Raw genomic sequence first — 25,819 nt, 5'->3', positions numbered from 1 at the left:
AGACGGTCTTTCCAGCCAAGTGGTAGGAGGGTCTATTTTGTACTGGCCTGAGCTCTAAAGACCACCACCACAGTAATTCACTTCATTCAAAATGGTAACATCTCCCACAAGCAATATAAGAATATTGTTACTTCTTTGGGTCAAGCATATTTAAATCACCACAGTTTATTTCTACTATACTTTCTGGTATCTTTATAGAAGACTAAACCCTTTAGTAAGTAATCAATCAATCTAAGGCTTTGTGTATCATAGGAGTCTTTGAGCACCTTTAATAATATCAAAAGTAATCTGTGACTGCAAATAATTTGTAAGATCTTACCCAACACACTTACATTGAGTTTCTTGAGGTTATTTATTATGAGGAAAAAAATATGACAAGTATCAACAATCATTTCAAACTTTACAGAGATATGCACAGGCTTTACCACATTTATTACATTTGTAAGGTTTCTCTAAAGCATGTGTTAAGTGTTTGGAGATGACTATGACATGCAAAGGCTTTATCACATTGACAACATTCATAAGGTTTCTCTCCTGCACGTTTTCTTTTGTGTATTCAGAGATGACTGTGTCCTGGAAAGGCTTTACCTCATGTGTTGGGTGATGACTGTGACATACAAGTGCTTAACACCTTGATTACATTGAGTGACTCTCTTGAATGTGTTCTATTATGTAGTCACAGATAAAAGTGAATTGCCAAGATTTTACCACAGTGATTACATTAGTTCTCTCCAGTGTGATTTCTTTTGTGTATATGTAAAGAACTATGACATGCAAAGGCTTTACCACATTGTTAATATTCAAGCAAGTGTCTCTCTTGTATGTAATCTCTCCTGTCACTGCAGATGACTTGCAAATGTTTTACAGCACTGATTATATTAGTAAGGTTTCTCTCCTGTACATGTTCTTTTATAATACTGGAGAGTACAAAGTTGTGAAAAGTCTTTACCACGTTGATTACATTCATGAAGTTTCTTTCCAGTATGGAATCATTAATGTTTTCCAGACTAGTAGGACATGCAAAGGCTTTAGCACATTGATTACATTCATAGTTTCTCTCCAATATGGGTTCTTGTATGTTTTGGGAGAAAAAAACTTTATGGAAAGGCTTTATCACATTGATTACATTCATATGGTTTCTCTCCAGTATGTGTTTTTTTATGATATTGGAGATGGCTGTGAAGTGAAAAAGCTTTACCACATTGATTACACTGATAAGGTTTCTCTCCAGTATGTGTTCTTTTATGATATTGGAGACTACTGCGACATGAAAAGGCTTTACTACATTGATTACATTGATAAGGTTTCTCTCCAGTATGTGTTCTTTTATGATATTGGAGACCACTGAGACATGAAAAGGCTTTACCACATTGATTACATTGATAAAGTTTCTCTCCAGTATGTGTTTTTTTATGATATTGGAGATGACTGTGATGTGAAAAAGCTTTACCACATTGATTACACTGATAAGGTTTCTCTCCAGTATGTGTTCTTTTATGATATTGGAGACTACTGTGACATGAAAAGGCTTTACCACATTGATTACATTCATAAGGTTTCTCTCCAGTATGTGTTCTTTTATGATATTGGAGACCACTGAGACATGAAAAGGCTTTACCACATTGATTACATTGATAAGGTTTCTCTCCAGTATGTGTCCTTTTATGGATTTGGAGAGAACCTAGTTGTGTAAAGCATTTACCACATTGACTACATTCATAAGGTTTCTCTCCAGTATGGATTTTTTTATGTCTTCGGAGATAACTGTGACATGAAAAGGCTTTACCACATTGATTACATTCATAAGGTTTCTCTCCAGAATGTGTTCTTTTATGATATTGGAGTTGACTGGGACGTGAAAAGGCTTTACCACATTGATTACATTCATGTGGTTTCTCTCCAGTATGACTTCTTTCATGCCTGCAACAATAATGGACACATGTGAAAGCTTTACTATATTCATTACCCTGATCAATCCTTTTATCAATATGAATAAATTCTGTAGTTGGTCTAATAATAAAGAACACTCAGATTATAAGGTTTTATCCCTTTGATGTTCACAGTTGTACTTGGTCACTGTGGGTTGCTTTACCTCTTTGAAAATACCTGTGATGGTAAGAGCATTTACTACATGGCTCACATTTATAACATCCTTTTTCTATATGAGATTTCTGTATGATGTATTTCACATGGTATCAGGGTATTAAAACACTGATTGCTTTCTTAGTTTTTCCTGTAGTGTGAATCACACCACAGCAGCACTGTGAGCCAGGACAAACAAAAGAATTTCCAAACTTTTAGTACCCATAGAGATTTTCTGCAGTGTGACTTGGGGATGTCCCCGGTAATGTCAGAAAACCAATTAATTGCAAATGTCTATCATATTCAGAAAGTCTACCAAAGGCAGAATACTACATATCTTCTCATTTGTCTGGAGTAGAAAGAGGTACATTGCTTCTTTCAACATCCCTATGCTCACAAGGTTTCATCCATTCTGATACTTGATATACCCATTAAAAGAAGAATGAATGAAAGGTTTCCATATTGAATTTGCACCATGTGACATTTTGTTCTTTGTAGACATGTGGTATATGGATTAAGGTTTCTCCAAGACTTTCTTCACTCTCACTAGCTGACCACTCAATAAACTTAGAAATGTCACTACAAGAATATGAGTATCACCAAATTTACCATGGACTTTGGATATTATTATTATTGGATGGCTTCGGATATATATTTATCACTATTCAATGTGCAACATCTAAATATTATAAGACTATTCAGATTGGTAGTTCCACAGCAAAGCTCTAATGGAGCTACAAATCAATTAAAGATATCTCTTAAGGCATTGTTTCCATGTCTTATTCCTTAGAGGAATACCTTACAAACATAAATCAGATAACTGACATTGAGACACATGGCTTTGTGAGAATATTATAATCATAGCTATACTTAAAGGACTGATTTTTTTTTTTTTTAATTTTTTTTGAGACAGAGTTTCTCTGTGTAGTCCTGGCTGTCCTGGAACTCACTCCGTAGACCAGGCTGGTCTCAAACTCAGAAATCCGCCTGCCTCTGCCTCCCAAGTGCTGGGATTAAAGGCGTGCACCACCACTGCCCAGCCAGGACTGATTTTTTTACACACTTGCTTTTCTTTAGAGCTTCTAGAACACATTAAAATTTCCTCACAGGTATATTTGTATCAGCTTGTACATGAAAACTACCTTTCATGCCTTCCAGAACTTTGACATTGTTCTTCAATATGATGCTCTTCCCAACTGTAACCTAAAACACAGTACCAGAAAGTGAATGATATAGTATTGGAAATTAGGCAAAATTCAAGTTACTGTGAATTTTGACAGCACTGAACCTGATTTATTTAGCTCAATCTTCCTTGTTCTCAATTGAAATAACAGAGGATCATCAATAACCAAGAATCACTTGTTCCATTATTTTGAAAAGCAAAACAAAATTCACAGTCTTACCTATAACAGTGAGGTTCCAGTAGGTCTCCAGCATCACATCTTTGTAGAGATTCTTCTGGGAAGGATCCAGCAAATTCCACTCTTCTGCAGTGAAGTTCACATGCACATCATCATAAGTCACTGCATCCTAAAATATTCCATACATGTGTACAACAGAAAGCATGATTGTGACATCACTGTAAATAAATGGATACTTTCTACACAATGTAATAATGTAATTCTGGTGCTTCCTTCACTTATTTCCTGAAACAGAAGCTATAATCATTCTGTCATTTTAGAAGGAAATTGAATTATAAGTTTCACCTGTATTGCTTCTGATCCCTTTGAATAGGATATTAGCCTGGCAACACAAATGGCAACTGAGAGGGATATACGGGGGAAACAGATGAACTGTACTGAGCAAACATCTGAAAAGCTGTATGAATAATTACTAACTACAAAAATGATGGGCAACCTGCATGCATTTGCTTATATCTTTAACCACAGAGGTACAGGAAGGTGTATATCATTGAGATGGATGCTGGCGTGGTCTATGTGAATGTGTTGCAGGACAGCAAAAGTTACATATTAAGACCCTCACTCTCTTGCAAAAACCAACCGAGGAAACAAACATGATAGAGAAAACTCATGATTCTTTACTGAAGTTCCTACAAAGAATTATACATTCACTGCAGTTCTGTATTTATTTTGCAAAAACATGAAGTGAACCAGTTTAAACAGCAACATTAATAAATTTTACTAGAAGGCAATGAATGTTTAAACAGTTGAAAATGGACAGATGAAAATATTAGTAACGTATATGTTGATCAGAAATAAGAAACATAGAGCAGGAAAGATAGTTCAGGAGTGGAAAGCTCTTGATGGTCTTCCACATAATGGTAGTCAATTTCTAGTATTCACATGGGGATCAACAACTACCCATTACTTCAAGATCAAGAGTTCTGAGGCAATCTTCTGACAACAGTAAAGACGAGGCACATATAATATTCATATTCATGCACACAGGCACAATACTCTTATTTATTCAAAAATTTCAGAACAAACACAAGACTAATGTAGAACGATATACACCTGGAATCCAAGGACTCTGAAGCCTCAGGCAGTATTGATATCATAAACATATGCCATCCAGAGAAATAGAATATAATATATATATTTCGCCGAATTTTAAAATTGAAGATGTGGATGAAGAGCTGCAGAGAAACATGTGTTTATTTTACAAAACATGTCAGGTGGCTTCTGTGGTTTCTATATCTACTATCAGCCCAGGAAGGGCTTCACAGAGAAATTTTGTCTTGAAAACAAAAACCAAATATATAAAGTTAAAAATATAAAACCACAAGGCTTCCAAAATAGCTTAGCAGTGAATAGCAAATGTTTATACTGTATCTTATGTGATTTAGGAACTGAGATTAAATGGAGAATGTATACGAGCATGAGAAAAAAGCTGAAGAATCAGTTTCAAACAAAACACAGTAGACACACAAAACAAAGTATGTCCTGTCTAAAAAGAAATACAGGGGTAAAGCTGGAGCAGAGAGTGAGGAAATGTCCATTGAAAATTTGCCCAACTGAAGACCCACCTTATGGACAAGCACAATCCATGACATTATTAGGGATACTCTGTTAGGCTCCCACACAGAAGCCTTGCATAATTGTCCATTAAGAGGCTCCACACATCAGCTGACTTGAAACAGATGCAGAGAACCACAGTCAAACATTGAATGGTCCTTGGGGACTGTTATGGAAGAGTTGGGGGGAAGAATTGATGGCCCTGAAGAGGAGAGGAATCCACAGGAAGACCAACAGTCTCAACTAACCTGGACCCTTGGGGACACTCACAGACTGATCCACAAACAAAATAACACACACAGTCTGGACTAAAGCCCCTGGAACATATGTAGCAGATGTGCAGCCCAGTCTTCATGAGGGTCCTCCAACAACTGTAGCAGGGGCTGCCCGTAAAGCTGCTGTATATCTTTGGAATCTGCTCCTTGAACTGTGCTGCTGTGTCTGGCTTCAATGAAAAGGATGAACTTAATCCAGCAGAGACTTGATGCACCATGGTGTGGGGTTACCCAGGGGCCCACACCTTCTCAAAGCAGAAACAGAAGAGAGTGGAGGGAGGGACTCTGTGAGGGCAGGGGAACCAGAGTAGGAACTCCACTAAGTTCAGAGCCATTTTATTTTTAACACCTTGAAAGTGAAAGAATCAAGATGTCCCTCAACCAAAATATGGATATAAAAACGTGGTTCATTTACAAAATGAAACATTATTTAGCTACTAAATACAAGGACATCATGAATTTTGCAGGCAAATGGATACAACTAGAAACTATCATCCTGAGTGAGGTAACCCAGACCTAAAAGCACATGCATGCATGTATGTACTCACTTACAAGTGAATAATAATCATAAAATACAGGAAACCCACATTGAACTCCACAGACACAAAAAAACTGAACAAGAAGGAAGGCCCAAATGAACACGGTTGAATCTCACTCAGAAATGGGAATAAAACAGTCATAGGAGGCAGATGGAAGAGAGAGAACTGGATGGGAGAGCAGATAACAAAGGGAAAGCAGGGTCAGGAACAGGTGTGGTGAGAGACAAGAGAGGGCCAGAGGAACAGAATATTGAATTGAAATCTGCAGCTGGCAGGGGTGGAAGGGTGAAGGCATCTTTAGGATGTGACACAGACCAAGAATTGGAGGGCAACAAGGAGTCTATGGGGGTGATTTTAGCTGAGATGCATAGCAGTGAGATATGAACACCAAAGAGGCTACATCCTGCAGCTAGGCAGGACCCCCAGTGGTGAATTAAAAACAGCAACTGAACCTAAAAACATTCCACCCAAAATTGGTCTTGTCTACAAACAAAACAAAACAAAACAAAAAAAAGCAGGCCCAAAGATGGAGTAGAGACTAAGGGAATGACCAAAATATACCCTGTCCAACTTGAGACCCATTCAAAAGGTAAGCACTACTCCCTGACATTAGTGAAGACACTTTGTTATACTTGCAGACAGTAGTTTAGCATTATTGTCCTCTGAGAGTCTCCATCCAGCACCTGACTGAAACAGATGCAGAGACCCACAGCCTAACACTGGAGAGGGCTCAGGGAGTCTTTGGAAGACTTGGGGAAATGATTGAGGGCCTCTGAAAGAACAGGAAGTGTATAAGAAGACCATCAGAGTTAACTAACCTGGACCCTAGGAGACTCTCAGAGACTGAGTCACCCACCAAAGAGTATACACAGGATGGACAGAGGTGCCCAGCATATATGTACTACATGTGCTACTCAGTCTTCACATGGGTTCCCCAACAACTGGAGCGGGGGATGTCCCTTAAGGTATTGCCTGTCTGTCCACACTGTTCCCCATACTTGGCTGGCATGTCTGACCTCAGTAGGAGTGGATGTGCTTAACCATGCAGAGACTTGACATGCCATGACTGGGGGATACTCAAGTAGTCCCCATTCTCCATGGGGGAAAAAAAGGAGTCAGGGATGAGGTATTGTGGAAGATGGAATGGGGAGGGGGTAGTAACTGAGATATAATGGAATATATAAATAAATGGGAAAAGTAAACAATACATATAAATAAAATAAAAATATACAAATCAGCATATTATTTTTAAATTTTGCCCTACTCAATATCTCAGGGCATAAGCCAAGTACGGAAGACTTTTGGCCAAATGACCAATCACACAAATGACCTCTAACTAAACCTTTCACAGAGTGCATTTTCCACTGAACTAGCATGACCTCAACTACCTTTGGCTGCCCTACTGTCAACAGCCCAATCTTCCATGTCCTATGAGAACAACCGGTTAAGATCCATGTACAGCTTTCTATGACTTTACCCCTCTCAATTTCTGATATTCTCCACATTCCTTCAAAAGAGAACATACATAGATTCTGTCCACCAGCATAATCACATTTAGATACCATTTTGTTGTTGTTGTTATTATTGTTCTCACTTGCTACTCTGCTGCTGTGATTGAATCCTCTGAGCAAAAGCATCTCAGGTAATAAATGGTTGTTGTACCTGGTTCTGTCAGATCACAGTCCAACATTTTAGAAGCTTAGATTAGAAACTGAAGGCAAAAAGAATGGACAAACACTGTTTCCTGGCTTGCTCTCTTGCTTGGTCACTGTCTCATGCTCAGCTAGCTCTCTCATCCAGCCCAGGACCACTTAGGGATATTGCCACCATCAGTGGAAGAGCCTTCCTAATCAATCATCAACACTATCTCTCACAGACATAGCAACCAGCCATTATGATGAGGACACGCCCTCGATTGAGAATCCTTCAGATGACTGTAGCTCTGAAATGTTGAGAACTTAAGACCATTATGACACAGACACAATAATAAATGAGGACGTTGTAACAACCCAAAAACCAATGAACTAACCATATCAATTACAGGAGGTCATGCCACCACATGAGGGAGCTGGAGTTGTGGCTGAGCCAGGACAAAATAGGGAGGGCACTTACTTAGAGCAGGGAAGGATACACTGGAATGGGGAGCTCAGAGGCTGTGCTGCCCTGGGGTGAGGTGTCTTTAACCCTGGGTTCCCAAGCCAGTGCTACCAAAGATGTGGCTAAAACAGCTGGAAGGTGGACAGAAAAGCAGATTGTCCCACAGACCTGGAAATGACCAGCAACAAAGGACAGGATCTCTAACCCAAGGAAGATATGCTAAATTTGTTAGAATCGATGAAGAATAACCTTCCATCTTATGATAACTCCAAGTTCAAAACTACAGAGTCACATATGAACTGGGCAGAGGGTAGTTCAGGAGGTGGAAAATGAAATCTTTGTTTTTCCACCCTCTAAAACAAGGTAGGCAGAGCCTGATTTTGCCCTGGATGCTGTTTCGAAGAGCTCTCTGTCATGGACTAGTCATTGTGTCTAGATCCTGCTGTTAAGAAGGATTTAACCCAAGGTGTGGGGCTAGTAACTAAATCAATTAGGATGGAGTCTGTCTCATTTCCTCAATGAGAGAATAAGAAAGTGCCATGCACATAACAGACAGCCACAAGGGAGCGGTAAACACTACCCAACAGATTCCTCCACTTGGACAGAGGAGAAAATGAAGACAGGATGGCAGCTGTGAGCCCTGTAGCAGGGTTCCAAGTCTGCCCTAACCTTCCCAGAAATTAAGACCAGAGGAACACCGTCCACTATACCAGGCTCTGGAACATCTTCGAAGCACTTTGGGGCTACGACTCTCCAGCGTATCCACTGTAGCAGGGTTCCACGTTCAATTTAGTCATCTCCCTCCACATATACTCAAGAAAAACCTGAAAACCAAGGCACATAGACTCAAATCTGTCAGACAAGCCACTGACACAGAAACAACAATGGTGCATCTTAAAACACCGGCCTTTGAATCTTTTGGTTGGGAGTCCTGAGGGTCTTAGGGTTACAGTCAATGCACTAAGATGTTATGTCCAAGTCACAGAGATGCCCAGAGACCAACAAGGAGCCTATTGTAATGCAAACACATGGAGGTCTTTATTAAGAGCTCTGTAATAAGGATTCTCGCCAGTCAGCCTCACATGAGATTGAAACTGAGAGACCAGTCTAGGGGTGCTGGGTATTTATTGCAGTTACAGCAAGATTGGGGCATTAATATACAGGTCAGCAGCTTAATATTTTAAAAGCTGCATGTCTGGCATAATCTGCAGGAACCAATCAAGGGGGCAAAACCATCTGACAACCATGATGGGTAGACTAACTTTTTCTCTGTAAGGTGTATTAGTTATCTTATATGTAGCTTAACCCTGCAGTTGTACCTTGACTGGCTGTTGACCCGGGGGGCAGGGGGGAGGGTTGTCATAGGATGTTTGCTCAAGTGGACTTTGTGTGCTCTCTAAAACAGAATTGACTGGGCTTTACAAACTCATCTTTGTGCCTGAGGTCCTTATTATTGAAAGATGCTCCTGTTCAGCCACAAGCCATGCATGGCAGTCGAAAAGGTACTTTGTCCAAAGACCTACCTCACTATCTGTTACTGCACTGTCTGAAACTGTTTTCCTGAGCAGGTACCCCACAGCTCTGGAATCTCAAAATATTAGGGTTTCAAAGGTAACTTCAATATTACAGCTTCTTGTTCCAGTATCTGGGATTCACACATGATCATCTGTGCTCCTCAAAAGAGACTGGGTCACTTCACCAGCTCTTCTCTCTATAGTACACTAGGTTCTGCTTCACTCCACTTTACTGCTGCTGCTGTTCTTTCTGCTCATCCCATGGGACTGACATCTTCAATATGCTAGGTTCTTCCCCTGCAACTAGGATTCACTGCATTCCTGTTATACACTCCCTTCATGGTGCCAAGCCCTTAACTGCTCTGCATGATAGATTCATTTATGCCTTTGAAACCAATACCACCTGGGTGATTCTCACACATGATCGACTCCGGGTGCACAAGGTACAACCTTAGCTATCTCTGAAATACAGCTTCTTTGTCCTCTCAGAAAACACTTACCAGAAGATGTCACCTCAGTGGTGCTGGTTTCTTCTTCATTCCCACTAATTTTCTAACTACAGCTAACCAGTATCAATTGTCTCAATTGTCCCTTCTATTCTTTCCTCTAAAAGCAGAGCCACATGGACAAAGCTGCTGAGTTCCTCTGCTTGCTGGGGCTGAAACATGGCCCCTTCTATTACATTATCACCAGCTTTCTATTTTTCAACAACTTCACTGCCTAAGCTCGGCTGTGCCTGAACTTGCTCTGTAGATGAACCTTGAACTCAGAGATCTGCATGGCTCTGTCTCTTGAATGCTGGGTAATACGTGTGTGTAACACTTTGCCTGTACCTAAGCTTTTCATTACCTAAAACTTGTTCTGTACCAGGATGACTTGAATCAGAGATCTGCTTGACGATCATCTCCTGGGATTTAAGGCGTGTACCACCGCGCCTGTACTTAAGTATTTTATTTTAAGTCTTAAAATGAAAGCCCAGAATACTAATCACAGTCCATCGACGGTCAGTTTCACACATACTGGTGACCCTTATGTCCACATGAAAACGATAACCAGGTGATAATTGAAAGATATGAAAATTTATAAAGGGTATGAAAAGTTGTTATGACCCCTAGGGCTGAGCCAAGAATGTAGGCCAGCCGGTTCACTAGCTCCAGGTTCCAGGAACTGGCTGACCACAGAGTAGATGGTTGAGCAAGATTACATTCTTAAGAAAAATATGTACAAGATGTTTCCCACATGACTGACTGAATAATGGGCTGGAACTTTCCACTATTTTTATGATATCCTTCCTTGTTTTCCCCCTCACCCCTCTGGTTTGTGGTTTTTTCCTTTAAACACCCTCTACCCCTGGCCTCGGAGTCGACACTCCTCATTATGAGTCTCGACCTCAGCCCGGCTGATTCCCGAAATAAAGCCTCTTGTGTCTTGTGAGTTATTGAGTGGTTGCAATATCCCGAGACTAGAGGGTCTTCCCTCCTGGGGGTCTTTCAATAATAACGCCCAACATGACACAGTTCTCCTTCGTACAAGTCTGGGAGTGTGTCCATAGGTTGGCCAGCCAGTACCTGTAAGCAGCTCCAGTCATACCCCTGCCTCAGATTCATGGGCAACCCGGGGCCTCCGCTTCCACCCGCCCGCCACGGTACCTGGAGGCTCCAGTCATCTCCCCGGTCTGCGGCGGCCCCGCAGCGGGCGATCAGATGGCGTCGCACGGTCTGTGACGTCAGAAGGAGCCCTCCGATGCCACCGGGACCGCGGTGCTCCTCCCAGATGGCGGCGGTGGCAGCGGCAACGGCAGCGGCAGAGGTCTCCAGGTGCAATCTTTCGGCTCTCGGTGAAGTCAATCGGTTCCGGAGGGGCTCTCCAAACACCGCGTGTGTGAGCCGGGCCCAAGCCTTCACGGGAAATGTAGTCTTTGGCCGGCCGCCATCTTACTTTTTCCTCAAGGCATCATGGGATATGTAGTTTGAAGGCCAGTCGCAATCTTGGCATGAGTCCTTATGGGAAATGTAGTCTCGGGCCGCCTGCCATTTCTGCATAGCCCTGGCTGTCCTCACTCTGTAGACCAGGCTGGCCTCGAACACAGAAATCTGCCTGCCTCAGCCTCCCAAGTGCTGGGATTAAAGGCGTGTGCCATCAATTATTGGTCATTATGGCTATTGATTAGTATTGGTTATTGATTATTGATCAACGTTGACTGCTGGTTGTCGATTATTGATTATCATGATTATTGGTCACTTTTGGTTATTGACTAGTATTGATTATTGGTCATTGATTAGTATTGATTATTGATTAGCATGATTATTGATCACTATTCCATCACCGTCATCCCCCTGCCTCTGCCTTCCAAATGCCAGGATTAAAGGCGTGCACCACCACTGCCCAGCTATGCCTGTCTTCTTAATGTATACTATAAAAGACAAAAGGATTTGGACACATGTGCTGCAGAGTCAGAAAAAACACCCGTGTTTCTACAGGAAAGCAACTGGTCCAAATGTTTTGGGCAGATTCAGAATCAGTCATGATAGTGATGTTACTCAGAGGTCACCTCCTGATCTAACTAGTGAGGAGCATCACCAGGGACCTCACAGGTGGTCACCGTGACTCAATTTAAGAGCTTCCCTGAGGTCTCTACACAGCACCCAACACAGACCTCAAAGCAAGGCACAGATGACCATTCAAGCCTGCACAGGCACAGCAAACCTGCAGAATGGCACCCAGAAGAACCAGCCTCCTTGTCTGATTGGCAGGTCTGCCTAGAAGCCTTGATAGGCCAGTAAGTCTTACCATGCCTCAAGGTTAAAATGTGCTTCCGGACCAGGGCCAGACCCTTTCCAAATCTCAGAAGTTGTACTCCATTATCATGTGTTCATATCCTTCAAAAGGAATCTCATTTCACTCAGCCCTGGGGGAGAACCCACCATTCCAGCTCAGTCTATTCAGCTGCCTGCTCTTCCCCTCTGAGAGCAATGATCCTACACTTACCAGGACCTGACTTCAGACCTTGCCTGAGCTTTCCTCACAGCACTTGCCTTCCTCTTCCTGTAATCAAGGTGAATGGCTTCCATTACTCAAGGTGCAGTTGAGGTATCAATCTGACCCACAAGTAGAAGGATACCCAAGCTATTTCTTAGCATTCTGTCTAAACTCCACCCCAGTTACATGGCAACAGCCAGGTAGGCCTGACCGACTACAAAGGTGGCTGCTCGCCCCTTCCTCTCTCTTTTGATCTCTTGATCTCTTGCTCTCTCTTTCTCTTGCCTTCTTGAGCTCTTTCCTTCCCCTTCTCTCTCCACATGCTCATGCCCGGCCTCTACTTCTCTACTCTCTGACTCTCTCTGCTTTTCTCTGCCTCTACTACCCTCTTAACTCCCCACCACATATCCTGAATAAACTATATTCTATACTATACTGTCTTTTGGCAGGTTGCTCCTGGGGAAGAGCTGTCTCAGCATGAGGCATGGTCCCTCTGGGGGAAGAAATATCTCAACAGGAGGCATGAGCCTGCTGAAACATTCCCTTCCCCTACACCTCCCCACACACCCATAGAACATATTCCATCTCTCTTTAAAGAGAGGTAACTATGGGGAGGAGCATACCTGGCTGTCACCAGGTAACTGTGAGGTAGAGTTTTAGACAGAATGCTAACACCATTAACATTAAAGAGAGATTTTAGGAAACAAGAGTCTTGTTTTGTGGCTTCATGCTGGGCTCAGGGAAACTGCAGCTCCCTTTCACCAGATGATAGGTATCAATCAACCCTAAAGAAAAGCCAGAATCATAAGGGAAACACAGTTGAGCACTACTGTTAGCCAGCACATCTTCATCAATGGCAAAGTGAAGAAGAAACACAGTTGGATTAGTATAGGTTATGTAGATAAACATATCTCAAATCATAGAGAGAATGAATCTCTCTTTGTATTTAGAAAGGTTATTTAATAGAATGTCCCAATAAAGGCTGTTGGACAAGGTAAATTAGAAAAATCAAGGGCTGGCTGATTTCATGTTGCAGGATATTACAGCTGATATTCAGTGTATACCAGAATTCTGAAGAAATAAGTACTTATTAATGTTGGGGACCTCGCTGGCATATGCTTGGAACCTGCACTGCCCCAAGCTTGGGGGCTAAATTGTCCTAGCTCATACTGCTGCTCCAGTCCACAGGTCAGGCTTCAGCAAGAGAGAGAGTGAGGGTGGACGCGAAGGGATGCATAGAATGGAGAAGAGACAGAATGTGATTCAGTCCCATTTATTCTCATGTCTCTCTCTCCTCCAGTCTCTCTTCTTCTCTCTTTCCAAGTCCCAAGTCCCAAGTCTCTTGTTCCAAGTTCCTAGTCCCAAGTCTCAAAATCCCAAGTCACAGTCTCTAGTTGCAAGTCTCTAGTATAGTTCAAGTTGCTAGACTCTTTCCCAGTTCCAAGTTACTTTCTTCTGTCTGCCTCTCACCTTTTATAAGTCTCTCTTCTTAAGTCGCACCTTTAAGTCTCACACCTTTAAGTCACACACCCAAGGGAAAGTTCTGGGTCTCTAAAACAAGATGTTATCAGAGTGTGCTCACCTGTTGTAGGCTGTTGTAAACAAGTCTCTTGTCAGGGTATATAGCTCAAGATGGTTGCAAGGATGATAGCCACCTGTCAGCTCTCCACATACTAATACCAGTTTTAAAACAAAAATAAACAAACCACTTTTGTTTTGTAAAAAAAAAAAAAAAAGTAGGTAAACAAAGAACCCCACAAAAACACCACTGTGTTCAATGTCCTTTATATATGTAGGTTGTCAAAAGAATCTGTAGCTCAGATTAAAGGTGGATCTGAACATCTCAAAAGATCAAGATTAATAAATGGTTTCACACTTCAAAAGTTGTAATTAAGAAATATGCTCCACGGCAAGCAAGGTTTGAGTTAGGGTTAGGGGATTAGACAATGGTTAGGATTAAGATAAGAGTTTGTAGAATTAGGTTTAGGAGGTTAGAAAATTAAGAGGTGAGGATTAGAATATGGTTAGGCTCAGGGTTAAAATTAAGGTGGCTACCATTATTCTTGATGGTCCCACTGAGTCAATATTATCTCTATTGCAAAAAGAAGAAATATCAGGCCTACAAGGTATTCATTTTATATCTTAATGGTTTGTTTTATTCTTATTCTGATAGCTTCTCTCTTACTTATAGAAAGGCTTCTCAAAAGAACCTAAATATTTTCTAGCCATTTGCCTCCAAAACTAGCATACTAACAAAAGAAGCAAAGACTATAATATTCACAGAACTCTACAGATAATCAAAGGATAAGTTGCCAAGAGCCACACAGCCTGCTGCCAGCAAAGAACATTTATGCTACCCTATGCTGGGTCTCACTGTCAGCTATTGCTGCACCTAATTTTCCTCTGAGATAAAATGCCCTTCAGTACTCTTCTGCTCTAGACTTATCTGGTTTACTTTCTTCCCAACCTAAAAATATGCTTACTAAAGATTTCTATGTGAAGTTTTCACTTGACAATGAAAATTCTGAAAAAGGGATCTCAGACAAGCAATAAACACAAATTCATGGCTTATTTAAAATTGACTTTTTATTAATTACATGTAGAAAATACACATGAGACATGGTTTGTTATTCATATCATGTAGTTAATAGCAAATGAAATAGCAAAAGCTTAGACATCTGGTTTCCCATTCCTCACTTAATCTTTTGTTTTGTTTTGTTTTTCGAGACAGGGTTTCTCTGTGTAGTCCTGGCTGTCCTGGAACTCACTTTGTAGACCAGGCTGGCTTCAAAATCAGAAATCCGCCTGCCTCTGCTTCCCAAGTGCTGGGATTAAAGGCGTGCGCCACCACCGCCCGGCCTCACTTAATCTTGAATCTCTCTATCTGAGGTCCCCATATAATTGTATTATTTGTGTTACAATTGTGATATTTTACACTTTTGCTATTGACTTTCTTTTCTAATAGCTGTAACAGCCCAGCATCAAAACATTACCTGAACAAAAGGTTAAGGGAAGGTGGCCAATTTGAACTTGTATCAATTTGAACTGAGATAGTTGCGAGGCCCAAACTGCTCTAAAAGTATTTAGTACTTGTCTAGTATATTAGTCAGAGTTCTATAGAATACCAAACACATGAAATAAATGTCTCTTTACGTAAAGGGTGTTGTTTAGAATGACTTAGAGGCTGTGATGGTCTAGCTAATTCAACAATAACTAGCTATAAAGGCAAAGTGCAAGGATCCAGTAGTTGCTCAGTCCACAAGCCTTGATGTCTCAGCTTAGAAGTTTAGAATAAGCTGGAATTCCAAATAAAGTGATCCTAATGTCACTGGAGGAACGGACTTGCTATCAAGGTGAGAGCAAGCAGCTAAAGAGCAAATGCCTCTTCCTTCCATGTCATTATACAGGCTCGCAGTACAAATCATGGTTCAGATTAGAGTTGGGGCTTTTCAGCTCAAACATCTGGATTAAAGCTGTGTCCTTCACTATCAAGATTCAGATTGAAGTCACTTTGGGGGTTTTAGTTAATTCCAGATGTAATAGAGTTAACAATCAAGACAGCAATCTCAACTCTACTACCCTATGTCAACTTCACACACAATCATGTCTTCTTATGTCATGGTTAATTTCCAAATGAAAAAAAAATGTCATAATAATTCCAGCCAAAATGAAAAGCATTATGTATGGGACCAGGTCATAATTATGCCTAAAATGATTGAACTACTTCTTGTACAAGCACAGATACATAAAAATGTTATAATGCATAGTGGGAACATTAAACAGTGTGGCAACTTCAAGTTAAATAATCATTGATATTCTCTTAATTCATTTCTTGAAATTGAGGAGAGAAAACACAACTGTCTGTAGAAATATAACATTAACAAAATATGACTGGAACACTCACATCACTCATAATCCTCATTTCTGCAATTAGTCATGTAGCCTTTGTTATATTTATAATGACCTTTCCCTACTACCCATTCTGTATTTTCCCGAACTGTGGTAATAACCTCAGCAGATCTGGAACATTTCCTGGAGGAGAGATTCATACCTTCATTTCTGATGGGTCTGTGCCCTTTTTTATCCTGTCTGGATAGGGTTATTGTAGGTTCCCATTGCTTTTAATTACAAGGTATTACATCATCATGAGATACCATAAAACACTAGTTCTCAACCTGTGGATCACAACCCCTGTGAGAATGTAAGAACCTTTTCTCAAGTGTTGCCTAAGACCAACTGCAAATCAAATATTCATATTACAGTTCATCACAGTTGCAATACTACAATTAGGAAGCAGCAATATAATTCATTTTATGTTTTGGGTGTCTCCATAATATGAGGAACTGTATTCAAGGGTCCCAGTACTAGAAAGGTTGAGAACCACCACAAGAGATTCTGCAGTCTAGACATAAGCCTTTGTAACTCCATTTGGAGAAGCAATATAACTTCCCCATGGTGATTAATCAGAATTTCTAACACTGTTATTGCTTTCTTATCTTGTTGGCTTAAGGGCCTTAGATGCTCAGATTGGCCACTGGGAAGACTGAAGGTTTGTTGTAGTTCCTGGAAGGAGAGCTCACCTCTCTATAACTAATAATTGCAGGCCAACAGAACTTAAGATCAGAGGAAGCAATTTTTTCCTACTGGGCCACTAAGGGTAATAGCTTTGATGTGGGTCTTCTTTATTCTTAGGTGGTTGTTAGCCACCAAACAGTGAGGACAAAGGGAGCAGCCATGGCAATCTGGCTTGAGATGGCTGTATTATAAAATTATCTCTGTAGACCAGCACAGTGAGTCAATTCTACTTTATTATTCCTGAAATAAGGTATATGAGGGCTTTTATGGGTACAGATGGAAAAGATTAATTGGTCATAATAGTATACATAATTATCATGTGGGCAGGGAAGCCAGAATGGGACTTGTGTGCTGAGTTTAAGTAGCTCCACATAGGGACATTCTTTTGATAAGGACAGCCACCTGTGTTCAGGGACATTGTCTAGAAAAATTGAAGCAGAAAAATTGAAGCCCTGCTGATAAAGGGAGTCCTCCATTTTGAGCTGAATTCCACTCAGATTTGGGGGACTGTAACCTTCACACAGGTTTCCACCAACTTTGATTCCTTAAACCATGGATCTTGGCTATGAGAGAAACTGTGCCAAATACTGGAAGCTGATTCAAAATACATACAGCCTAGGACCCTGCCCAGCTCTCCAGGTGGCTGTCTCATAATTGGCTGTGTAAAAGTTTCTTCTAGAGGTCATTCTATTTTTCTATCAGTTCAGCACCTTCAGGGTAACAAGGAATATGGTATTAATGGTAATTAATACCATTAAAATCCACTACCATTGGCCCACTGTCTCACTTCTCTGATGTAAAATGAGTTTCTTGATCAGAAGCAATACTTTGTGGAATTCCATTGTGGTGAATGAGGCACTCAGTATGTCCATGGATCATGGATTTGGCAGAAGCAATATGTGCATGAAAGTCAAAATCATAAGCAGAATATCTGTCTATTCCAGGAAGAAGAAAGCTTTGTCCTTTGCCCAAGAGAAATAATCCAATATAGTCAATATGCCACCAAGTCACTGGCTGGGCAACCCAAGATATAATTCCATATCTAGGGCTCAGTGTTAATCTCTGCTTTTGGTAGATCTGACACTCACCAGCAGATGTGGCCATGTCAGGCTTCGTGAGAACTCTACTGTTGTACCCATACAGAAACCCCACTGCATTCACCATGGCCACTATGTTGATGTTCCCATGGGAAAATAACAGATATAGCTGTGAACACAGCTGACTTCCACAGAATGGATCACCCTAGGTACTTGATTACTTAATGTATGCTCAGCTGAACTTACCTTTTGATCAGTATTTACATGGGACAGAAGTATCTTTACATCCTTTGGCCCTTTTTGAGAGATCTATCCACATACTTCTTCCTTTTATGTCTTTCTCAACAATATTCTAATCATTCTGTTTCCAAGTCTCTGACAGTTAAAACGTCCCACTGTTTATAGCTGATGAATCAATGAATAATCACACATTTCCAAACAAATATATGACCATGACTACTGCATGAAGCTCCGAACTGTGAACATTTCCCTTTACTGGTGTCTTTCAGGATTGTCCCAGAAACATGTTTTCATGCTGCAGTTGTTCACTTCTTGATGGGGTCTGCATAACAGGCAGAACCCTTAGTAAAGCAGGACCTATTTATTTCTTCTTCAGTCATTTGATGATACAGCCTGTACCAGGAAGTTTTAGGTGCATGTATAATACCAGGGGCATTGTACAGGAGTAGAAACTATAGGCTTCTAGGCAACTCAAGTACTGAGCATCAGTTTCCAAGTTGCTCCCCAACAAAACCCCTAACCCTAATCCCAAACAAAAATAGAGTTTCCAAGTTACATTGTCAACAATACCAGGGTCTCCATGTTATTTCCCCAACAAACCTTCACCTCAGGTTACAAGACCATGCTTAACAACCACTAATGCAGAGGGGAGGTGAAGCTAAGTTTATGATGTGACTCCCAGCACCAGCCAATTATGTTAAAGGTCACAGCAGTTTTTCAATTAGATGCTTGCACACATACTCCCCACTTGCTGCTTACAATAAAGCCTTTCCCCGATAGACATTTGGGGCTCCACCATCACCCAAACAGTCTTGGCTGATGCTGGTGCATTGGGGATATGGGCAAGCTAGCTCAAATAGAATAAAGACCCTGCTGTGAGTTGCATCAGATCATCTCCTGTGTGTGTCTTTTCGGGGATCACTAACATTTCCCTGGCAATACATGCTCAAGTTCTACTAAGATGGAATAGCAGGTGAAGATATTTCTTTTCAAGGGGAAATTGTTGGACAGAGTTGATGGTAGAGCCTTGCTCCAATATTCAAAATCTATGATTCACAATAAACACCTGCCAAAGGCTTCAAACAACATTCCTCTCTAACCATGAAACTGGTAGAACAGTCTGCACAGCAGCCTGGTCCTGTTACAGAGCCTTCTTCTGGTTTTGGCCCCCAATAGAAAGCTAGCATCTTTCTGAGCTACTAGATATACTGACTGGTGTAACACACCCAAGTGAGGAGAATCCTAATCGGTCCAGTAAATGTTGTGCTTCTCTCTTTGCAGTGAGAATGGCCAGGTGCACTGAGTTATCTTTCACCTTAAAATTAATATCTCTGAATACCCTATGGCACTATATTCCTAAGCATTTCACTAAATTAGAAGACTACTAAATTTTGGTTGGATTTATTTTCTGTTCTCTGGTGCCCTTATGGGTTTGCTATGAGTCTAATTTGGTTGACACCTCATGAGCCCTAGGTCAATTTTACATAATATGCACTTTAGAGCACTAGTATCATATTTTATGGAAGACACAGATGACCAAGATCCATTCTAAGTTAATGACACAGAAAATGATGAAATACAGATGCAAATAGAAAACCCAAAAGCTAAAGTAAACTTTATTTTCCCACACAGAGAATTATTTTAACTAGTCCTATATTGAAATTTGCAATTTAATGTTAACTAGTCCTATACTGAAGTTTGCAATTTAATGTTAACTAGTCCTATATTGAAATTTGCAATTTAATGTTAATGAGTCCTATATTGAAATTTTCAATTGAATGTTAACTAGTTCCATATTGCAAGTTTCAATTTAATGTTAACTAGTCCTATATTGCAATTTACAATTTACTGTTAACTGGTCCTATATTGCAATTTACAATTTACTGTTAACTAGTCTTATTTTGCAATTTACACTTTAATGTTAACTGGTTCTGATTGCAATTTACACTTTAATGTTAACTGGTCCTGTATTGTAATTTACTCCTTAATGTTAACTGGTCCTATATTGCAATTTACAATTTAATGTTAACTGTTTGTTTATTGGAATTTACAATTGAATATTAACTGGTCCTCTATTGCAATTCCTATATTGAAATTTACAATTGAATGTTAACTGGTCCTATATTGCAATTTACCATTTAATGTTAAATGGTCCTGTATTGCAATTTACCATTTAATGTTAACTTGTCTTATATTGCAATTTACAATTTAATATTAACTAGTCCTATATTGCAATTTACAATGTAATGTTAATTATGTTAACATTACATTGTAAATTTAAGGAGGAAGTAAAATTATCTGTATTTGCAGATGATATGATAGTATGCACAAGTGGAACAAAACTTCCCAAAGGCAATTCCCAGAGCTGATAAACCCTTTCAGCAAAGTTGTAATTAACAAAAAATACAAAGAAAATGCAGTGGCCTTCATATGTACAAATGAGTTTGCAAGTGCAAACAAAATAGAGAGACATAAAGTTTGAAATGATTGTTGATGCTTGTCACATTTTTTCCTCATAATAAATAACCTCGAGTAACTCAGTGTAAGTGTGTTGGGTAGGATCATACAAATTATTTGTTGTCACAGATTACTTTTGGTATTATTATTATTATTATTTGGGTTTTTTGAGACAGGGTTATTATCATTATTATTGGTTTTTTGAGAGAGGGTTATTATTATTATTATTATTATTATTATTATTATTATTATTATTATTTGGTTTTTTGAGACAGGGTTATTATCATTATTATTGTTGTTGTTATTATATGGTTTTTCAAGAAAGGGTTTCTCTGTGTAGCCCTGGCTGTCCTGGAACTCACTCTGTAGACCAGGCTGGCCTCAAACCCAGAAATCCACCTGCCTCTCTCTGCCTCCCAAGTGCTGGGATTAAAAGCATGCACCACAACTGCCCAACTATTTTTGATATTATTGAAGGTGCTCAAAGACTACTATAATATGCAAAGTCTTTAATAGATTGATTACTTACTAAAAAGATACCAGATATCTTTTTATTTTTTTAAAAAAAGATATCTTTCTATAAAGATACCAGAAAGTACAAAACTTTAACACATTGACCAAGTTGTGGGGTTTCTCTGCATTATGACTTTTTCTCACAGTTTCTAGTACTACTGCCACATGCAAAGGCTTTACCACATTGCTTATTCATAGTGTTTCTCTGCAGGATGCATTCCTTTTTGTTCATAGATACTTGTGTTGTGAAAAAATTTTTATTACATTGATTTCAGTTACAAGGTTTCTCTCTGACATGTGTTCTGCTATGTATTCAAAAATGACCGTGATATCTAAATGTTGGGAAGAAACAAAAGAAACTTGTCCTAAGGACTGCCTTTTTGTTACCAACCTCCATTTAATCATAAACTGAAACTAAGTTCAAGTCCCAGGTCATAGGGGAACCTGTGTACTTAACAATATTTGGCCAGCTGTCATTGTTCATGTTTTGTTCCCCCAAACACAATGACTGTTCCTAACCATAATTTCTGTTATTCATGTTTTATCCTTCAAAATATAATGCATGTTCCTAACCACAAAAGAACAAGTGGCTGTGATAGTGTAGACCATCAACCTACATTCTTTATCATTTCACATAGAGTAACAACAGAAAAAATCTGTGATTGGGAGAAAAATGTAACTGTAACTTGGCACAGGACTTTGTGGTTTTGACTTTTGGAAGCTATATAACTTTCTGGCTCAGGGTGGGGCTGAGCCTGGGGTATTGCAGCTGAGCTTCTGAGTGTAATTTTGTGGCTCTCAATTATCAGTAGTGACTTGATTACAATAAATTCTTATCATTTGCCTTGTTCTGTGTTTGAGTTGTGTTGGATCTCAGTGGACCCCATAACATAAAAGGCTTTAGCACAGTATGTAAGCCCTGTCCAGTATGAATAGTTTCATAATGATGAAGAGTTTAGAGGTGTGCAAAGGCTTCATTATACTAAACATATTCATAGGTTTTTCTCTAGCACATATTCTTTCATGATAATGAAGACTAGAGAATTGTGCAAAGGCTTGACCATATTAAATGCACTCACAGGGTGTCTGTCTTAGCATTTCCATTGCTATGAAGAGAAATCATGAACAAGGCAACTCCTATAAAAGCAACAATTTAATTGGGACTGGCTTACAGTTTCGGAGATTTAGTCCTTTTTCATAGCAGAAAGCATGGTAGGCATGCAAGAAAACATAATGCTGGCGAAGAAGCTGACAGTTCTGCATCTTGATCCAAAGGCAGCCAGGAAGAGACTATGTTGTGGATAGCCCTGGCCTTGTATTTTGATACTAATTCCCCTTTCCTGTGAAGGGCTGCAGAGGAGGTGTGAATCATTACACAGGTGATTTCTAGTGAACCTTCTGCCCATCTTAATTTGTAAAATAAAGGCTGGAGCCAGTGATTGGGCAGAGGAAGGAAAGGTAGAGAAATAAAGATTGGTGGAAGAGAGAGAGACAACAACTGGAGGAAGACAATGGAGGAGGAAGATGACTGAGACAATGACGACTGGGGAGAGAAGAGAGAGAGAGGACTACTGGAAAGAAGAGAGGAGAGAAAAGACAATGGAGGAAGATGATGGAAGCAAGAGGTAGAAGGACAAATGTGTGACTGGGAAATCCTCAAGTTATAAGGGTCTCATAGCTGGGGAACAGGGTAGAGTAGTGATGAATCTGCCCAATCTAGGCTTACAGAATATATTCATAATGGCTGAGTTGTGTTTTCCTTGACTGCTCTTATCTGGGTTGGAGATAATTGTCTTCCACTACAAGACTGTCTGCCAGGGAGCAAGTAGGAGGGCCCATTCTGCACTGGGTGGAACTTCAAAGCCCACTTACATAGTGATGCATGTCCTCCAACAAGGTCACACCTCATAACTTCTTCCCACTCCCTGAGCCAAGCATATTCACACTACCAAATTTCACTGCCTGGCCCCCATATGATTGTGCAAACACATGAGTGCATGGGGATCATATTTTTAAAATAGCATTATACAAAATACATGAAGTTCAAATTAAAAATTCCTCATCATCTATAGCAGTCTCATAAATGTTAAAAGTCTAAAGTTCAAAGTCTCCTCTAAGATCATTCCAATCATGTAACTATAATCCCCTATACTTTCCAAAACAAATAGTACATCATATCCATCTAAATTTACAGGATATACTTCACGATTCCTTATCACCATTGTGAGGAAATACTGGGCCAAAAGAAGACCAAAAGCCAGCAAGGCAATCTCCAAACTTTGCATCTCCATGTCTGATGCCAAAGCATTCTTCAGATCTCCAACTCCTTTCTGCCCTGCTCACTGCAGCACAATTCTGTCACTTTGACTGATTTTATTTCCTGAAAGTAGTTTTCCTGAGAAGGTATCCCATAGCTCTGGAACCTAAAAATCTTGGGGTCTCCAAAGTAACTTCAAAATTACAGCTTCTTGTTCCAGTATCTGGGATCCACAGATGATCTTCTGCGTTCCTCAAAAGAAAGGAGCTGGGTCGCTTCTCCAGATCTTCCCTCTATAGTACACTAGGTTCTGCTTGACTACACTCAACTGCTGCTGCTGCTGCTCTTTTGAAAGGGTTAAAATTTTCCAAAAACTCCTAGCAGGCTGAGCAGAACCAAGAGTGCAGGTCAGCTTGGTTGTGAGCTCTGTGTTTAAGGAACTTGGCTGACCACAAGATAGATGGTTAATTACGAATAGGCTCTTGAGAATAGCCTATACAAAATGTTCTCCCTGACTGTTCCTTGAACCCTGTCATAAACTGAATAGTGGGCTGGAACTTTCCACAGGTATTCTCCAATAACCCCCTTCACTCCCCCTGGGTTGTGGTTTCCCCCTGGGTTGTGTTTTTTTTTTCCTTGTGGTTTTTGCCTTTAAATTCCCTCCACCTCCAAAGCTAGGGTTTAGACCCCACTGCCCCACATGGGTTATGGGTCTTGACCTCAACATGCTGATTGAAATATATCTCTTGCTGATTGCATTGAGTTTGGTGTCTTGTGAGTTATTGGGTGGCCGTTAATTCCCGAGGTTTGAGTGGGGGGAGTTCCTCCCTTTTGTGAGGACTTTACGTTTTGGTTCCCTGACCAAACTGTGACCATCCTAAGCTCTAAGAACCCATGGAGGTATGATTTCTGTGTTTTTGACCAATTTTGTTGTCTATATTGTCTCAGTAAAAGATTTCTGTTTCTGTGGTTTCTGTGTTTTGAGCACAGCCGTTTCTGCCTCAGGAAGAGACAGCAAACTGTTTCAGTCTCAGGAGGAGACAAACAGGTGCTGGTGGGTCACCAGCTGCTGTGCCCTGAGAGATGTCCCAGGAGGACAGGGATTCCCAGGGACACCTGGGAGATTCCCATCTGGGTGCCAGGTAGGATGTAGAATCCCTCCCGGCTGGCACTCGTGATTGAGACGGGTTTCTGTTAGTCTCTGTGTGTGTTTGTTTTGTCTGAGTTTTGTGTTACTTGTGACAATGGGACAGTGTCCCAAGCTACCTCCCACCAGCAGGAAAGAGGCGGTACACGCAGGATCCTTCTGCAGTAAAGCTTTAATGCATCTTGAGAGGGAGAGCATAAGCTTACAAGTGAAGAGGACCCTGAGGGGCGAAAGCCCAGCCCTTATATAGAAAACTGCTCCCCGCCTAGGACGTGGCACCCAATGGTTGGCTGCAGCCCGTCGGCCGATCCTGCGTCACGGGTGAGGCAGAGCACAAGGAATGGAAAGACACCCCAGCACATGTGCAAACCACTTGTTTGCCAGTTGGAACAACGGATGTCAGCGCCATCTTGTAATGGCGAATGTGAGGGCGGCTCCTCACATCTCCCCCTTTTTCTTTTAATTAGCAGGCAATAGACCACCCAATGTTGAGTGTGGAGATAGAGATCAAATCCCCAGTAAGCAAGTTAGAGAAGAGCAAGATCACCCTATCGCGTGCTACGGGCAACACCCCAGCGATGTGCAAGGGCTGATCTAGCCTACAGACCTCTCTGTGCCGTTTTTCCTGGGGGAAGGTTATTTAGGCACTCAACCTTCATGCAAGATGACATATCTCCCCAGAATAGGCCCAATCTACACTGCAGGGCCATTCCACTGCAGTGCTTAGCCATGCAACTCTCCTGGGCTGCTGAAGCACGCTCACTCTACCCAGTGCAGTGAGGGCAGCCTCTTGGGGTGCAAGAGCTGAGCGGCCAGTGATCTATTGCCTAAGCATAGAGAGCCAAATATCGGGGAAGGCACCTTGTTCTAGTGCCGTGAGTGCCTGGGTGATAACCACCTTGCCTCTTTTCATTTGTGCCTTAAGCTTGCAAACCAACCAGAGGAGTAACACACCCCCACAGCAGAGTGCAGCTCCAAACAGGCCAACTCCCACCCACTCTTTGAAGAAGGAGACGGCTGAATGGATCCATGACGACAATCCCTCGGTCAAGAATAAATCAAGGCGGGTCGAATTCACCTCAATTATGGCAAAGCACAATTGACGAAGCGTTTCTTCGAATTCTAGGGTCCA

At 40.8% G+C, this 25,819-nt stretch overlaps 1 protein-coding gene across 1 annotated transcript; it reads right to left on the bottom strand.

The window, feature by feature from the left end:
* Positions 1-333: 333 nt before the first annotated feature.
* LOC143442935 (uncharacterized) lies at positions 334-18,200 on the bottom strand. Its single transcript, XM_076937721.1, has 5 exons — positions 18,125-18,200; positions 11,132-11,415; positions 3,486-3,612; positions 3,225-3,285; positions 334-1,920 (listed from the first exon to the last, which is right to left on the bottom strand). Exons 1-5 carry the CDS (start codon positions 18,198-18,200, stop codon positions 1,098-1,100), a joined length of 1,371 nt encoding a protein of 456 aa, XP_076793836.1. The 3' UTR covers positions 334-1,097.
* Between the last annotated feature and the right edge of the window lie 7,619 nt (positions 18,201-25,819).

Source organism: Arvicanthis niloticus, chromosome 7, assembly GCF_011762505.2.
Source record: "Arvicanthis niloticus isolate mArvNil1 chromosome 7, mArvNil1.pat.X, whole genome shotgun sequence".
Taxonomy (NCBI): Eukaryota; Metazoa; Chordata; class Mammalia; order Rodentia; family Muridae; genus Arvicanthis; species Arvicanthis niloticus.
Note: the sequence above shows the minus strand (reverse complement) of the source record. Positions and strands in the feature narration are given on the sequence as shown.

Coding starts and splice junctions, on each gene's coding strand:
- LOC143442935 (XM_076937721.1), bottom strand. CDS start 18,200: ATGGTGAATGCAGTGGGGTTTCTGTATGGGTACAACAGTAGAGTTCTC. Junction 11,416..18,124: donor TGACATGGCCACATCTGCTG/GTGAGTGTCAGA, acceptor GGAAAAAGTAAG/ATGGCGGCCGGCCAAAGACT. Junction 3,613..11,131: donor GAGATGACTGGAGCCTCCAG/GTACCGTGGCGG, acceptor GGAATATTTTAG/GATGCAGTGACTTATGATGA.